This window comes from Solanum pennellii, chromosome 2 (genome assembly GCF_001406875.1).
Source record: "Solanum pennellii chromosome 2, SPENNV200".
Lineage (NCBI taxonomy): Eukaryota > Viridiplantae > Streptophyta > Magnoliopsida > Solanales > Solanaceae > Solanum > Solanum pennellii.
The window spans coordinates 48,603,679-48,622,611 of NC_028638.1; the positions used below are offsets into that span (position 1 = coordinate 48,603,679).

The 18,933-nt window shown below is 27.0% G+C and overlaps 2 protein-coding genes and 1 pseudogene across 2 annotated transcripts in view; all 3 read left to right on the top strand.

The window, feature by feature from the left end:
* LOC107010106 overlaps window positions 1–4,621 on the top strand; it is an 8,872-nt pseudogene extending 4,251 nt beyond the window's left edge.
* An 831-nt stretch (window positions 4,622–5,452) lies between these two features.
* LOC107010107 (glycine-rich protein 5-like) lies at window positions 5,453–5,905 on the top strand. The gene has a single exon (XM_015209366.1). The coding sequence runs from the start codon at window positions 5,453–5,455 to the stop codon at window positions 5,903–5,905; it is 453 nt and encodes a 150-aa protein (XP_015064852.1).
* Window positions 5,906–18,760: 12,855 nt separating this feature from the next.
* Window positions 18,761–18,933, top strand: part of LOC107010108 (glycine-rich cell wall structural protein 2-like) — a 1,673-nt gene continuing 1,500 nt past the window's right edge. Inside the window, exon 1 of the mRNA XM_015209367.1 lies at window positions 18,761–18,929. Coding sequence (XP_015064853.1) covers window positions 18,761–18,929 — 169 coding nt within the window. The remainder of the gene's footprint in view (window positions 18,930–18,933) is intronic.

The following is an 18,933-nucleotide window of genomic DNA, read 5'->3' on the forward strand; positions in this document are numbered from 1 at the left end:
TATAGAAGTGATTAAGGTGCATAATTTAAATTTCGCGATTTTTTTTCAACCGCTTGAAACTTAATTTTATTATCTAAGAAGATGATCAAATTGAAAGTAAATGAGTAGTGAGCGGTGAAGCAATCAAGAAAAAAAAATTATTTGAAGTTCCATTTGAGGAATTTTTTTTATGTTTCATTTTACCCTTTTTGAGTTTTGCCTGATTCCATATCACCTTTAGGATTGATAAAATTGAAAAAAGGACTTAGAACTACTTTTTCTAAGGCTAGATCTACTGTTAGGGAGACAAAAATTGATTTTATTTTGTCACATATAAGTATGTAACGTCATTGAGTTAATTAATTACGTCTACCACCAACTCATTTGACCTTTTTTGGTTTTTAATTAACTGAAGCAGATGCTGCAAATGGGAGAAAGAGAAACAGAACTGATGGTTCAGATTCAATGAATATTCCTCAGGGAAACCTTGTTCACTGTTACAATCATAACAATGGCAAAGCCCCCATATTTGATGGTTTCGATCAAATGAATTTTCCACAGGGAAACCTTGCTCATCGTTACAATCATAACAATGGCAAATTCGTGTTTGATGGTCATCTTAATCCGACTGTAACAACTAACTATTTGGATAAAATTGCTTCCAGCTCTACTGTTTTTCCTCCTCCATGGTTTGGCTCATTTTTCTTCTCTTCCTTTTTCCTGTTAAAAATGGAACTATTTTTGAGTGTGAACATTTTTTACTCCATCAATGTTGTAATAATCTGAAAAATAGATAACTCCGGAGCTAGTATTGAATTTCAATGATAATATATGAAATTACATGTTTACCCCTTCCAGGAAACCTATGCCAGAGAAGAAGATGGGATTGGAAGGACGATGCTACATGTTTAGGGATTTCTTCGATGGAACCATTACTATTCGAGTAACTAACAAAATCCTTAATTCACTTTTTGTGAATTAACTTTCTTTACTTGACATATATAGTTACAAATGAGAATTTTATTTTTGTTTGGGCAGGATGGAGATGATGATAATAAAATCGTGCGAGCATATGGTATTAGCAATTTGCCAAATAAGAGTGCAACGTCAATGATTGAAGAGGAAGACTCCCATAGCACTATGCCCTTGGAGCTATCTCTCAGTTCAGATATCTCTCTTGACCTTACCCTTGGTCCTTTGGTCTCTTCTATTTCCTCAAGGAAAAAAAACAAAAAAAAAACTCTTTTAGTTAATCCTTATTAAGTATATGCTAATACAAGAAACTTGTTTCTGTTTAAACTAAGCTAGCTTAGCTAGGCTAATTGAAACTTTGCAACTTAATTAGATTAAAGGTGCAGTGATAATTTATAATGTATAAGGGTTTAGTTTCAACTTAAACGTATGTTAATCAACTTTTCTCTAAGTCTAAAAAGGTTATAAGTCAGAGAAAAGGTAAGCTAATTGTATGTTTTTAATTATATATTTACGACACCTCGATCCCCTTCATGTGTGGGCTTGAATATTAGTGTTTCTAATCCCCAACCAAGCATGTGAAAAATCTTTATCATAATGCATAGTAATGGTAAGGCTTAGACTTAATTAGGACCTCATCTGTTCTGATCTATACCATGTTAATTAACTAAAGTGTGTGTGACTATATCATCTAGAAATTAAAAATTAAAAGACCTTATTATAAATTAATTATATTGAACCTTATAATTAAATTTTATAGCCCGAATTCTTCCTTTGAACTGTCTTTTTTTTTTATCATGGTGTGAAATTAATGAAAAGGAACAGTGACTTGTTAACAAAACAATGTTTTTACGGGAGAAAATGTTTGTTGCACTATTAAGTGAGAAAGAAAGAGATCAGAGATGAGAGGGGAGAGAAGAGAAAATTACTAATAACCATGGTTAATAGTATTTAGTCAAGAAAATTATTCTGAGCAATTAAAAAATTAAATAGACACATGTCAACTATATAAGAGAGCACTTGGGAAAACTGAGAGATCATTACTGGAGAGGAGCCTCTTCAGTCAAAGAAGTGGATTATTCTTTAGATAAAGGCTCTAAAAGGAATGGAATGGTTATATATATATATATATATATATATATGGCTTTTTGGAAATTCGATAATTTTGCATAGATTCCGTATTTATATTGTTAAATTTATTAAATATCTGTTAGTGTATAATTTGTGTATATAACCATTTATAATCTATGAATATAAACTCAAAAAAGAAAATAGTGAACTCAGCAGACTATTTAGCGTTAAGATCTCAAATATATTTGGTAGGAATCTAATAAGAAAATTAATTTTTTGATCAAGTGGTATAAATAAAATTAAACTATCCTCCTTGATGACGGTTTGAATCTCTGGGGCACATATGATGGTAATTTCTTTTTCTCCATTCTATATTACTTCTCCATTTTTGTTTTTTATCTCTTAAGAAATTTTTTTTTTATATATATATATATATATATATATATATATATATATATAAAAAAAAAATTTCTTAAGAGATAAAAAACAAAAATGGAGAAGTAATATAGAATGGAGAAAAAGAAATTACCATCATATGTGCCCCAGAGATTCAAACCGTCATCAAGGAGGATAGTTTAATTTTATTTATACCACTTGACCAAAAAATTAATTTTCTTATTAGATTCCTACCAAATATATTTGAGATCTTAAAGCTAAATAGTCCGCTGAGTTCACTTTTTTTTTTTTTTGAGTTTATATTCATAGATTATAAATGGTTATATACACAAATTATACACTAACAGATATTTAATAAATTTAACAATATAAATACGGAATCTATGTAAAAATTATCGAATTTCCAAAAATCCGCACCTTACACCATAATCCTCCTTTGAATTCAAGATCATAGAAGCTTATTTATATTCCTTCTATTTTTTATTAAGTGAATTGTTGAATCTTTTTTTCATAGTTTAAAATAAATGAATAATTTAAAGTTTAAAAAGATTATTGAGCTTTTATCATAATATTTACCTTTTATTTAATAAATTCTTAACTACTAGTGAAAAGACTTGTATAAATCATACGATACACACTTGTTGCGTTAATTATATGTAACTCACTTCATCAGATGCCAAAAGAGGTTTTCACACACTAATTTTGTATTTTAGCTAATCTTTACATTGACGATTACATTTATGTTCAAACACTATTAATGATATCTTTAGACCATTTTTTATGGTTAAAAAAAAACCTTAAAAGGTGACTAAGAAAAGATCTCATGTAAGGGCACACAAGAATGTTTCCATATCGACTTCAAACAAAGAATATAAATTCAGAATCTTTTTTGATAATATTCTAATTCCTTATTCATTTTCTTCCTCTCTTTTTTCGAGTCATCTAATTATGAGTGCAAAGTTGAACAAAATTATTTAAAAAAAAGTCAGCTTCATAATCAAAATTCATAAGACTTGGAAAAATTTTACGTAAGAAAATCCTAGTTGTAAATTTAAAAGCCTTGACACAAGTAGACAAAAGGATGACAACAGTGACTAGCTAGCTAACTCCCTTATATTTATTACTCCCTTTTTAGTTTTTTTTTAATACTTAAAAACATAGATTTGTAACTCCTTTCTTTCTTCATCTAAGCTTCACTATCTTCCTAACCTCTCATCTTTTAACAAAATAAATTCCATATCAAATTTTAAAAGGACTTTGAACTAGTTGTAATAAGGCTAGATCTATTGTTAGGGTGATCAAAATTTTATTTTGTCACATATAAGTATGTAATGCCATTGAGTTAATTAATTACGTCTACCACAACTCATTTGATCTTTTTTGGTTTTTAATTAACTAAAGCAGAAGCTGCAAATGGGAGGAAGAAGAACAGAATTGATGGTCCAGATTCAATGAATTTTCCTCAGGGAAACCTTGTTCACCGTTACAATCATATCAATGGCAAAGCCGCTGTGTTTGATGGTTCAAATCAAATGAATTTTCCTCAAGAAAACCTTGTTCATTGTTATAATCATAACAATAACAAAGCCGCCATGTTTGATGGTTCAAATCAAATGAATTTTACTCAAGGAAACCTTGTTCATTGTTAAAATCATAACAATGACAAATCCGTGTTTGATGGTCATCCTAATCCAACTGTGACAACTAACTATTTGGACAAAATTGCTTCCAGCTCTACTGTTTTTCCTCCTCCATGGGTCGTCTCATTTTTCTTCACTTCCTTTTTCCTATTAAAAATGGAGCTCCAAAGCTAGTATTGAATTTCAACGATGATATATGAAATTACATGTTTACCCCTTCCAGGAAACCTATGCCAGAGAAAAAGATGAGATTGGAAGGACGATGCTACATGTTTAGGGATTTCTTCAATGGAACCATTACTATTCGAGTAACTAACGAAAATCCTTAATTAACTTTTTATTAATTAACTTTCTTTACTTGACATATATAGTTACTAATGAGAATTTTATTTTTATTTGGGCAGGATGGAGATGATGATGATAAAATCGTGCGAGCATATGGTATTAGCAATTTGCCAAATAAGAGTGCAACTTCAATGATTGAAGAGGAAGACTCCCATAACACTATGTCCTTGGAGCTATCTCTTAGTTCAGATATCTCACTTGACCTCGCCCTTGGTTAAAACCCTTTGGTCTCAGCTATTTCCTCAAGGAAAAAACAAAAAAAAAAATCTTTTAGTTAATCCTTATTAAGTATATGCTAATACAAGAAACTTGTTTCTGTCTAAATTTACCTAGCTTAGCTAGGTTAATTAAAACTTTGTAACTTAATTAATTTTATAATCCACCTGAGACTGGTAATGGTGTAGTGATAGTTTATAATGTATAAGGGTTTAGTTTCAACTGAAACGTATGTTAATCGACTTATCTAAAAGTTTAAAAAGGTTAAGTCCGAGAAAGGGTAAGCTAATTTTATGTTTTCAATTATATATTTACGACACCTTAATCGCCTTCATGTGTGGGTTTGAATATTAGTTGTTCTATTCTCCAATCAAGCATGAGAAAAATCTAAATAATAATGAATAGTAGGACCTCATCCTTTCTAATCTATACCAGTTAATTAACTAAAGTGTGTGTGACTATATCATTTAGAAGTTAAAAATGATAAGATCTTATTATAAATTAATTATATTGAATCTTATAATATAAGTTATGCAATTTGATTTGTTTGATGTGTGTTAAGACTTAGGTTGATCATGTAGTCGAGAAGGTGTTAATTAAAGTATGTCTATGGAAAGATGTAGTTGGCTTCTTCTTTTTTTTTCCCCTCTCTATATAGTACATGATGACTATGTTACACACAATATGTATGAGCTAGTGATATTTCTACCTTTCAAATTCTTCATTATTGTACCAATTTTTGGACACCTATATAACTTGAGCTTGCAAATCCAAATATTCTCACACTCAAAACATCATACAATATTAATTACTCTTTTCTTCTACTAGTCAAAATGGCAACCACGATTCTTGTTGTTATTCTTATTATCACAAGTGTTCTTGCTTACCCTATAAATGCGAGGAGCCTAATGGCAATGAAGGAAAAACCAAAAGCATCAGCTGATGAACAGAATGAATATTTCCAGCACCCTTTATCGCCTCTTTTTGGCGGCTTTGGTGGTGTTAGAGGTGCAATTAGGCCTCCATTTGGTTTAGGAGCCGGCTTTGGTGGATTTGGTGGTAGTATTGGAGGTGCTTTTGGAAGTGGTTTTGGTCCTTTCACCGGAAATGGTGGAACAAGTAGTGCTAGAAGTGGAAGTGGAAGTGGGTTTGGTTCTGGTATTAATGAAGGGTTTGGAGATAATGGTGGCAATAATCCTAATGATAAAATTGAAGGTGAACTTGATGCAGGTGACCTAGGTGAGGGAGGTGATGCAACAATTAAAAATGATATGCACCACCATTGAACTTAAACTCAATAATTATTAATAAAAGATCGCTAAATCATAGCATCTAGTAGTATAAATTCGTTCAAAGAAAATATATTATTTATGTTTAGTTTCTATGAACTAGAACAAATAATAGTAGTGACTCAAATTGCACCTAGGAGAACTATTTGTGCTCTTTGTTTTTCTCAATCTTTATGTTATTCAAATGCTAGCTATAACAAGAAATTTCATAAGTGAGATATTCTTAAATGTTCAATTAATGAAATTATTATGTGTTACGTTTTAATTTCATGTTTGTTTGTTTTTTTTTCCTCGTCCGTTTTGAATCAGATTGAGGTAAATAAAAAATTTCTCTAGTTTTAAGATATATATGTATATATATGAACATCTTACATAAATATGAAGTGTCTCGAATCTAAATTGAAACTTAGAGAAAATAGAAAGGGGGACCATTTACAAAGGCTACACTACACAGGCTTTTGTTGAGGTGAGCACAACGAAAACATTGACCCTCCAAAGTCCAAATTCCAAAATCAAAACCAACTTTGGTAGATTCATGTTCCTAAAGAGCTAACAAATGGGCCTTGCGTTCCCAAATGGGCTGATGACACATTTGAAAATGAGACACTAACACCCATGGATATAGTGCAATAAAATTATTTTTTTCTTAAATAGAGGTCTCGACTTTTGAACTTTGAGTATGAAAAAATCTTTGATAGAAAGCGTTTTCTCTGAGTGGAGATGTACCAGCAAAAACAAAAAGAGACACAATCCCCTCACACAAACTATCGTGGAAATGAATCAATTTGGATCCTCGATTTTTATAATTTCAATAGATCAATATGACTTCACAAACATTTTTTCTGTGTTATTTTTTAGACTTCTTATCTTAAAAATAATTTTTTTCTTGACAAGTAACATAAAATTGAAATTAAATTTGTAAAAGACTACAAGATCAAAGAATTTCTATGGTGAATCTCCTACATTTCCAAAAACTCAAGGATTATTAGTGTCTGACTAGTATAATCTCAAGAATTTATTCACATCTAATTTGACCAATTTATACAAGTCGGGGACCAGTTTTACAAGAATTCTAATCAAGAAATAAATTAAAAAAACAAAAAAAGAAGAGGGTCCTACGGTAATTCGAAAAGAAGTTAAAAACAATAAATTATTAATTGTTTTTTAGATTGAACATATGGATAACTATTCCTATAAGTTATAACCTATACATAGAGCCGTCAATATGGGCTAGGCCCGTTGGATCGGCCTGGCCTGACCCGGGATTTAATAGGGTTGGGCTAAGATTTATGGAGCCCATTTAAGGAAAGGGCTTTTTAGCCTGGCCTGAATAAGCCTGCTCATTTGGGGGCTTGAGAAATATTGATAGGGCCGGCCTGTGGGCCAATAAAAATTAATTTAAAAATATTATATAATATTAAAATTTAAAAATAAAGAGAGTCCAAATCAAAATAATTAGGTTAATATTTCTATTTAGATATTTATACTTTTAGTTGAAAAAAAAACTAAATAAATATTAAGGAAAATGCACAAGTACCCCCTAGACTATGACTAAAATTCCAGAGACACACCTTAACTAAACTAAGGTCCTATTACCCCCTGAACTTTTTTTTTAATTTTATACACATTTTGTCTTATGTGACACTCTATGTGACTCCACGCAATTGAGGCGCGTCAGAGATATTTGGATGCCACGTAGGCCAAAGAGGTACACAAAATTACAAAAAAAAAAATAAGTTCAAGGGGGTAATACGACCTTAGTAAGGTGTGTCTTTGGGATTTCGGTCATAGTCTAGGGGGTACTTGTGCATTTTCCCTAAATATTTAAAGATAATTTTATTTGTGAATTTGATTAACAAGTAGTGACAAGGTCTCATTTGTTTCCATTAAGATTAAGACGTTTGAATTTGAATACACATTTAAATATTAAGATGTGCATTAAGATCTAGATGTGTAAATCTGAATAAATATCTGAATATTAAAATATTGTCTCTGAATTTGAAAACTAAATTATTGGGACAGTTTGTTTTCAATATCTGAATGCACATATGAAATTAAACATTATATCAATAAAATATTATAAAAACCTTGTTAGTAAAATAGTTTTTTTTTCATATAAAATAATATTTTGAACATTTTTACCGTAACAAGGTAATATAATTTATCTTTTAAGAACTCAACATCAAGTTACATCATTAATATGACTATTTTTTGCACTCAAATACTTTAAGAATCTAATATAATGCAATTTAAAATAGTTTATATAGAGTAGTAAATATATAGTTTAGGAAAATATTTTATTTTATTTTATTTTGTTATAGAAATTTTTTATTTTTATCGATCAAATAACTAATACTTTCTTATTTTTTGAAAACCGTGCTAAATATTATATCATGGGAGTGCTTATCAATTCAAATATATTGATTAATTTAGAAAGTAAAAGATGTATATTAAGTTAATCTGAATAAAGGAAATTATAATGGCAAGCATGTAATTAATATTAATTAAATAAGAAAACAATTTTTATGAGTTGTCGTGATTTACTTGAACTAAGATAGGATGGTCTTATTTTTTAGTCTGAATAGTGTTAAGGGTATGTTACAGATCTGATTCATTCAGATATATCCAGACCCTTTAAGATGCTTATAAGAAAATAAAATATACGAACTTAATGAATTGAATCTGAATAATTAAGATCCAGTTCTTAAAAACAAACACACTCAATGAGGCAAATCTGAATGATTAAGATTCAAACCCATTAAGTGCAAACAAATGAGGCCTAACATAATGTAATATGGTTTTGTTGATATTTGTGATAATATTTTTAAATTATAATTTATAATTTAGTTTAATATTTATATAAAAAATATAATTTTTTAAAAAGTGGGCTGGCCCGGCAAGTCTGTAGCCCACGTACTTGTGGGCTGGGCCGACCATTTTCTGGCCCACACAAAAAATGGGCTAGCCCGGTCTGGCCCGTAAAATGTCAAAGCTTGTATGAGTTAGCCCGGATGGGGTGGGCTAGCCCATATTGACAGCTCTACCTATACATGAGCAGGTCTTATAACGGAGATATTCTTTGATTAAAGTACTAATTTACTACTAATCCACAACAATTATCATTTTTCCCCAAGAAACAATGATTAAGAAAAACAAAATGGTCCATTTGTTTATTATTTGAACGCCGTTCTACAGCCAAACATGTCTGAGCGTATTATGTAATGTACCTTCTGTTATCAATTTAGTTAGCTTTTATACAGTAAAGAAAGAAAATGATGTAAAAGAAAATTCTTTAATATCATTAAAAGTTAACTATATATAATCGCTCATAATAAATGATATTTGTTACTAAAAATATAACTCAGATCATCTGCTAGTATAATGTTTTATTCTATGCCAATAGTGATTAAAGAAATGAAAACTACACTATCGAATATCGATTAAAGATGGAAATCCTTTGTTTTTTCAATTGTTCGGGTACATATATAATGCCATTTATTATAAACTAGTAAACTTAGCCGCGCTATGCGCGGTATCTAAAATTTTTCATTTTTATTTAATTTTCAAATTCAAATAGATTAGTTAATAAATTTTATCATTTAGCTTTGTAATTTCAACTCAATTCATGAATTAATTTTATCAAAAAATAAATACCTTAAATTAGCAGTACGGTCAAATACCTATACTTTTTTTTGGTTGAATAGTACCTATTCCTTTATGTTAGTTGTAATATATAATTAAGAATTTATGACTTCATTATCCATTTGAATGAGTTCTCAAAATTAAATATGGTTAACTTTGATGTATTGTTAAAAATTTAAAGTGAGATTTTTAGTCTTTTAAATTTTTAAAAAATATTAAAAGAATTAAAATAGTAATAAATTCAAAAACAGACTTAGAAATATGAAAAATTATTCGTAATAGATAAGCTATCTATAATTTGAAGACTTAAAAAAGTACTTCAATATTTATATATTAAAATATAACGTTCTCTCTATATATTGATTCTTTGGAATGAAATGGGTGATACATGATTTTAGTTCGGTAAAATAATTTTTAGTGATATAGAATTAACATAAAAATAATATATTATTGTTAAAATGCATAATAAAATAAGTAATAAATGAACAATTATAAATGAATGATAAAAGGTTTTATTTAAGATTAAAAAAAAAACTTATCTACTAAAAACTTATAATTAGACTCTTGAATTTTTTCTAAATAAAGTAAACATAAAAAAATTGTTCACAAATAATATGAATATTTATAATTATTAACGATAAATAATATTTTTTTATAATTAAAGTATAGGAGAAAAAGTTAAGTAAATTTTTAGAATCATTATAATGGAGGATGAATGGTTAAGTAATAAGTATATTTGAAATGATTATTTGTATTAATTTTTTCCTTGATAAATTCTCTTCTATAATTTTAAGTTTTTTTTAAAATTTATTTCAACGCTATTTTTTAGTCTCCATTTTTTCTTTTTCTTTTTTTGCTTATTTAATTCTATTAAGAAAACACAAACAATTAGCATCATAGTTAAGAGAATGAAGTTTGCTCGTCTTTTGTATTTTTACTAATTTATATATATATATATATTTTAAAACAGTAACAATTAGCATCGTATCTTAACATAATCAAGTTAGCTTGTCTTTAGCTTTTTATTAATTTAAGCAAAATGTTTAAATGAATTCTCTTAATTAATTTTTATTAGATTTTTCATGATTCATATTTTTATTTAAAATTTAAAAATAACTTCATAATAATTTTGATTATCTCCCCCTGCTAAGCGTATCTACAAATACATTTTAATGTTTTCAAGAATTGTTTTTGACTTACTTTTAGTAATGATCTTGCTCTTATAATTTCATGCAAAAAAACAAATCAATTACTCTTTTATATATCTTATTTTGTATCATTCTTATTAGAAGTAAAAATAATTACACAAAGCAGTCTTTGTCGATAGATTTTGCATTACAAAATTAAAGTAGAGGACAAATACGCTAAACATAAATATATTTGGTTAGAAATATTTTTTTGATGTGCTTTTAAGATGTCACAAATTTAAACATTAAGTATTTTGAGGTTATGAAAGTATAAAGTTGGAAGTTATAGGTATTACTAATAAGTATTAATTAAGTATAGAGGTTATGAAAGATGAAGAGGTGTGAGTTTATGATAAAAATTAAATTAAAAATAAATATATAAAAATAAGAGGAAAAAGGTTTTAAAAATGTTACATATTTTTTTAATAAACAAAAATATGTTTAAGTAAAATCCTCCACCATTTTTATGATTTATTTTATTATGTGACATTTTTTCTTTTTACCTCATTTTAGAAATTTCAAATTATTAAAAGTCTCCAAATATGCTTCTAATAATAAACATTATTTTTAGTAATTACTATTATTTTGAACAATGTATACTTTTTCTCTTATTTTATATTATAGGAGAGATATCTACTAAGAGAAAAATTAATTAAAAACAGATTTAAAAAGGGACATAGAATTAAAAAGTTGATCAAAAGGAATAGAAATTTTTTTGAAATTATCAAAAAAAAAAAGTAATCGTACGGATGTTCTAAAATAAAATTAAAAAATATTTAATTTTTTGTTGATTAAATTCTCAAAATTGTGAAACATTTGGCCTATAAATAATTTCTATATATAAATAATATAATAAATAATGCAACGTTAAAATTATGTATTTTTACCATATCATTTTATGTGATTGTGAGATACAAAATTATAAGAGGAATCGATTTATTTGAATCTTAGCTATATAACATTTGTATTTAATATTTAGTATTTTATTTACTTTATATTGAGATGTGATATATTACTTTTTTTATTACTTATATTTATTATATATGTGTATAACAATTTTATAGCTAGTGAGGAGGAAGATATTGTTAGACGAAATTAGAATTAAGATATATTGGCATTTTTTCAATTAACTAATTAATCTGATAAGGAACCAATCAACTCTTATTGTATCGGAGGTTTAACCGGAAAATTATAAACAATCCTTACAATAATACCAACAAACATACATAAAATTAGTTAACTAATCAAGCAAAAATATTTAAAATATTTAGTTATATATGATTTGAAGGGGAAGAAGGATCACGTTCTCAACATAACATAATTACAATCATTACAATAATAACAACAAAAAGACATAAAATTATAATTAACTAATCAAGCAAAAATATTTAAAATATTTAGTTATATATGATTTGAAGAGGAAAGAAGGATCATGTTTTCAACATAACATAATTCGATTCTTCAAATTTACAAAGTGAATAAAGACAATCAGTGTCGGTAGAAACTACAAGAATAAGAAAAAAATCTCAAAAAACTACTAAGAGAAGCAAAAAAGAAAATGAACAAATTATTTTTCTATAAAAATATCATGATTTGTATCATCAACAATCCAACCTAATAATATCAAATATATATGTAATTACAATAGAACAAAAGTGATAATGATAATTAGACATGTCAAATCATTTTACCTCACAAAATCAAAATATGCAAAATATATAACATTTTTCGTAATACATCCCTCTCCTGCAAAAATCAGATCAAAGAAGACAAAAGAAATTAACAAATCAAAGAAACAAAAAATGAAGAATAAGGAAAATAAAAATAAAATGATCATCATGCAATGTCTCAAAGTGGGTTTTTATAGGTGTAATATTTAGGAGTTATAATTTTTATATTAAATATTTTGAAGGTTATGAATATGAAAGGTTAGGAGTTATATTATTAAATTAAAGGTGAGGTGTTATATATATTATTAAAAGGTTAGGAGGTGTAATGCTCATTAAATAACTTATTAATAGCAATATATATATACACATAATATTATTGTGTAAAAAAATAATCTAAAAAGCCCTATTTTTTAAAAAATATATATATATATTTTTCTCATCATTGAGGCATGTCACATAGGCGGATTGAAGATCCTCATTTATAAAATTAACAAATCAAAGGAATAAAAAATGAAAATAAAAATAAAATGACCATCATGCAATGCCTCAAAGTGGGTTTTTATAGGTGTAATATTTAGGAGTTATAATTTTTATATTAAATATTTTGAAGATTATGAATATGAAGGTTAGGAGTTATATTATTAAATTAAAGGTTAGGTGTTATATATATTATTAAAAGGTTAGGAGGTGTAATGCTCATTAAGTAACTTATTAATAGCAATATATATATACACATAATATTATTGTGTAAAAAAATAATCTAAAAAGCCCTATTTTTTAAAAAATATATATATATATTTTTCTCATCATTGAGGCATGTCACATAGGCGGATTGAAGATCCTCATTTATAAAATTAACAAATCAAAGGAATAAAAAATGAAAATAAAAATAAAATGACCATCATGCAATGCCTCAAAGTGGGTTTTTATAGGTGTAATATTTAGGAGTTATAATTTTTATATTAAATATTTTGAAGATTATGAATATGAAGGTTAGGAGTTATATTATTAAATTAAAGGTTAGGTGTTATATATATTATTAAAAGGTTAGGAGGTGTAATGCTCATTAAGTAACTTATTAATAGCAATATATATATACACATAATATTATTGTGTAAAAAAATAATCTAAAAAGCCCTATTTTTTAAAAAATATATATATATATTTTTCTCATCATTGAGGCATGTCACATAGGCGGATTGAAGATCCTCATTTATAAAATTAACAAATCAAAGGAATAAAAAATGAAAATAAAAATAAAATGACCATCATGCAATGCCTCAAAGTGGGTTTTTATAGGTGTAATATTTAGGAGTTATAATTTTTATATTAAATATTTTGAAGATTATGAATATGAAGGTTAGGAGTTATATTATTAAATTAAAGGTTAGGTGTTATATATATTATTAAAAGGTTAGGAGGTGTAATGCTCATTAAGTAACTTATTAATAGCAATATATATATACACATAATATTATTGTGTAAAAAAATAATCTAAAAAGCCCTATTTTTTAAAAAATATATATATATATTTTTCTCATCATTGAGGCATGTCACATAGGCGGATTGAAGATCCTCATTTATAAAATTAACAAATCAAAGGAATAAAAAATGAAAATAAAAATAAAATGACCATCATGCAATGCCTCAAAGTGGGTTTTTATAGGTGTAATATTTAGGAGTTATAATTTTTATATTAAATATTTTGAAGATTATGAATATGAAGGTTAGGAGTTATATTATTAAATTAAAGGTTAGGTGTTATATATATTATTAAAAGGTTAGGAGGTGTAATGCTCATTAAGTAACTTATTAATAGCAATATATATATACNAAAATTAATATGCCCTTTTGGAATTTTTGACAATCTTTTTTACCCTTTTAACTCCACACTCATCTATATATAGTATAGCTCAAGTGGAGTAGTTTGTACAATTGTATTACATTTAAAAGATTTAAGAAGAAGCTTGAATATTTGGTGCATGGAAAAAGACAAAGTAGAGCATTCTCAAATCTCAAAAAAAAAAAAAATTAAAAATCTCAAAATAAAATGTGCAAGAAAATGATGAACATGAAAATGGAATTATATTATGTATACTTTTTCTAAATTGCTTTATCGTATTCTATCTTTATGAGTTCATGATGGAAAAAGAAGATGCACAACATAGACACTCCATTTGGGATGTTCCTCTTTTTTTTTCTTTTTTTTCTTTTTTTGTGTTATTCTTAACAAATCAAATATTCCTATTTTATAGTAAACTTATATTGTCCAACGCAAATAAGTAAATCCAAAAGAATTTGGGAGTTCTGAGTTTTGAAAGTAAAACGGAATATATTTATCACTAATCATCACGTATGAGTAAAAAAGTTAGTGAATTTATCAAACCAACTAATGGATGCATTCTTTCTCCTAACCATGTTTCTTAAGATATATAAACTTCATTAAACTACTTTCGTAGCAATTACTACTTGATATAATTTAACGTGAAAACTCAATAGGGAGAAAGTATTATTTACTAACTACATATTTTAGCAAGCGATCTATATAGGGTAAAATTCTGTATTTAATAGTTTATCGTACTAAATAAATGATGACTCGTAAAAATTGAAGATGAACAAACATAACGTAGTAAAAGGGATATCGACTTTGACATATGAGTTTGTCTAGTGTCATCACTCTTGGTTTGATTTGGTTTGGAATTATAAAAAAAAAATCAAATCGATCCTAAACCAAACTGACGTAATATATTTATAAATTTAATATTTAGATATATCATTTTAAATTTTGACTTGTCATTTTTTAAAAATATTTTATTTTGTATTTAGTTTGATTGCAACATTTAATCTTATAAATATAACATACCGAAAGTAATTTGTATTCATGTGAATTTTTTAATTTTTGTCAAGATTTCTAATCATTAACGTTGTAAGTTCTAACATATCACACATACAAGTAAAAAGTATATCTATTTGACTTCTTTTTTAATCACTACATATAACATATAATTAAAAAAAACTCAAAAGAACCGACTAAAAGTAAAAAAAGAAAGCCGACTTTATATAGATTCGATTTAATTTATAGATTCAATAAACCCGCATAATTAATTTAATTCTTTCTAAATAAAAACCCAAATCAAACTAATCTATATAAGCCACAAACGTCCTCTATTTGTTTTCCAAAAGATAAAGCCTGATGGAAGTGGTATACTATTTTCATTTTGAAGGTATCTGCGATGCCGATATATATAACTTAAATTATTTTTTTTTTTGCTGTAATTGAATTCTGATCGAAGTAAAATGTCTAGTTAGACGAAATTAGTCGAAAATGTATCCTCTGATTGACCAAAAGTTAAATTAGAAGCATAAACTTTATATAAAGTGGTCCTTAGGGAATTTGGGATCAAAAGCTGGAATATATTATAATTTATAATTATAAGTAAACGAAAGGAATGTTGACTTTCTGATAATGTTTGGACCATGAGTGACAATATGGGTGCAAATACCAGCTGCATTTTTGTTCCTTGCCACAAGTGCACTTCAAGTATATATCCAATGGAATGCCACTATACCAATAATATCACCAAATTATTTCTTCCTACTTCTTTCTTTATTCATATCGTTTTGCCAATTATTTATCTCCAATCATAAATCCTACACTCACATGGGCTGCATAAACAAACAATTTCTCAAAAATTGGAAAAACAATAAACAATTTTTAATCAGATATCTCAAATTTAAATTTTTAAAAATCAAAAATAATTCTTGATAAAAAAAACGCTTCTTCTTTTAATACGCTGGGAGAATCTGTATTAGTCTAGTCCTAAAATTAGTATCTTACGTAAAAAGATAAAGAAATTCTTCTTCCTGCTCTTACTCTTTTCCTATGCCAATAGAAGTACAATGGTTCTAACTCCATAATATTTATTTGGTATTTAATAGAAAAAGTACGTAGAGCTATAAATAAACCAGAATGACACCTGGAAATCATGATCAAAACGATTCCAAAATCTTTGTTAAGAATTACCTTAATTTAGTGAAGATATAGGCACCAACTCCACTATTTCATTGTCGATTATCATAATGTACAACATTAACATCTGTAAGCCTTAGGTTTAATCACATGTAGTCCTATTGTCTTTACTATGTTTAAAAATTCCATTAATATCTAATTTGTTGGCAACTTTTGTGATTTCTCTTGTCGTTACAAATAATTGGAATTAGACCAAACCATGATCCTTTGGTTAGGGGTCCATATACTAGATTTGTATAGGGTAATAAATGTATTAACGTGAACTCAATAATTTTTATCAAACATTATATATAATTCTGTTTCAATATGTTTCTCTTAATTTCTATTAGTTCGTTTTAAAAGAATGTCTTTTTTTTACAGTTCTTTGATTCTAATTTTCCACGTAATATATTTAAGAACGTAAAAAATAAAAACATTTTGGTATATTCTACGTATCTTAAGTTTAAGACCGGATACAAAATTTATATAAAAACAAATTACTTTCTTAGAGTGTATTATTAATAAAAGAGAAAAGGGTCAAATATGCCCCTAAACTATTCAAAAAGGTCTAGATATACCCTCCGTTTAAAGTTTGGTTCATTGATGCCCTCGCCATCCAACTTTTGGTCCAAATATGCCCTTATGGACGTTAGTTGCCATGTTGGACATATCCAAATCATTTTTTATTTCTTTAAATGCCACATGAAATTGCCATGTCATTTTGGCCTTACCACATAATATTTATATGAAAATGGAAAGATATTCGGACTCATAAACACCTAATCCGACCCATAAATCAACCCATTTTAAATAAATTATCCGACCAATTTTCAACAATTTTGTTTAATTTTTATTTTTATCGATAAATTTCGAAAATGAGTAATTGATTAATAAAAAAATAGAAAAATATGTAAAAAGTATAAAATTAACGCCAAAAATTCATAAATAATTATAGTAACCTTAAATCAATTTAAAACTTTTTTTAAATTTTATTTTATTTTTTTCGATAAATCCCGAAATGAGTAATTGATTAATAAAAAGTATGAAAAAAATATAAAATTAACGCCAAAAATTAAAAAATAAATACAGTAACCTTAAATTCAACAATTTCAATATTTTTTTAATTTTTAATTTTTTCGACAAATCCCAATAATGAGTTTATTAACAAAAAATATGAAAAAATATAAAAATTACGCAAAAAAATTCAGAAATAAAAAATAGAAATATATGAAAAAAATATAAAATAAAAAAATTATTGAAATTATTGAATTTAAGTTAACTATATTTATTTGTGAATTTTGACGTATATTTTTTATTTTGTTTTCATATTTTTCCCTTTTTATTAAAAAATTACTCATTTTCGGGATGTGCCGAAAAATATAAAAAAATTTAAAAAATTGTAGATTGAAATGTTACTATATTTATTTGTGAACTTTTGGTGTTAATTTTATATTTTTTTTTTTTTTTAATCAATTACTCATTTTCGAGATTTATCGAAAAATAAAAAATCTAAAAAAAATTGAAATGTTAGATTTAAGTTTACTATATTTATTTGTGAATTTTTGGTGTTAATTTTATATTTTTTTTATTTTTTATTAATCAATTACTCATTTTCGGGATTTCCCGCAATAATAAAAATTAAACAAAATTGTTAAAAATGGGTCGGATGGTGAATTTAAAAGGAGCTGATTTATGGGTCGGATTAGATGTTTATGAATCCGAATATCTTTCCATTTCATATAAATGTTATGTAGTAAAACCAAAATGACATGTCAATTCCATGGGGTATTTAAAGAAATGAAAAATGAGTTGGATATGTCCAACATGGCAACTAACGCCCATAAGGGCATATTCGGACCAAAAGTTGGACGGCGAGGGCATGAGTAAACCAAACTTTAAACGGAGGGTATATCTAAACCTTTTTGAATAGTTTAGGGGCATATTTGACTCTTTTCCCTTAATAAAAAAGTTCAGTAAATATTTGACTGTAAAACTAATTATATTATTTAAAATTGTTGTAAAAACACGTAACTTACAATTGTGAATCCGCCTCGACACTAAATAATATTTTTTACCAACTAAATATCAATAATTTTAAGTTCCTGGAAATAATTTAGTAGCCTGTCAATTCATTGTTGACCATTTTCCTTTTTAAAATTTCAACACATGCCTCTTTCAACTTACAATAATTTGAGATATGTTCAAATGATTGCATGAATAATATGGCTATAAATAGAGGAGTCATTTGCACAAAGAAGAAACCAAGAAGTGGAAGCTCAAAAGTTGGTCACTGGACTCACTACTCATCAGTACTGAGCTTACACTAATTGTTATTTGAAGAGTCATGGCTATTTCTAGTCGTTCATTGCGTGTGGCTCTTCTTGTACTATGCATTGTTATGGCATGTATGGAGGAGGGACACGGCGAGGATGGATATGATTATTGTGACTATGGTGGATGGCGTGGCTGCAAGAGTTTTTATAATCGTGTTGGAGGAGGAGGAGGAGGAGGGGGTGG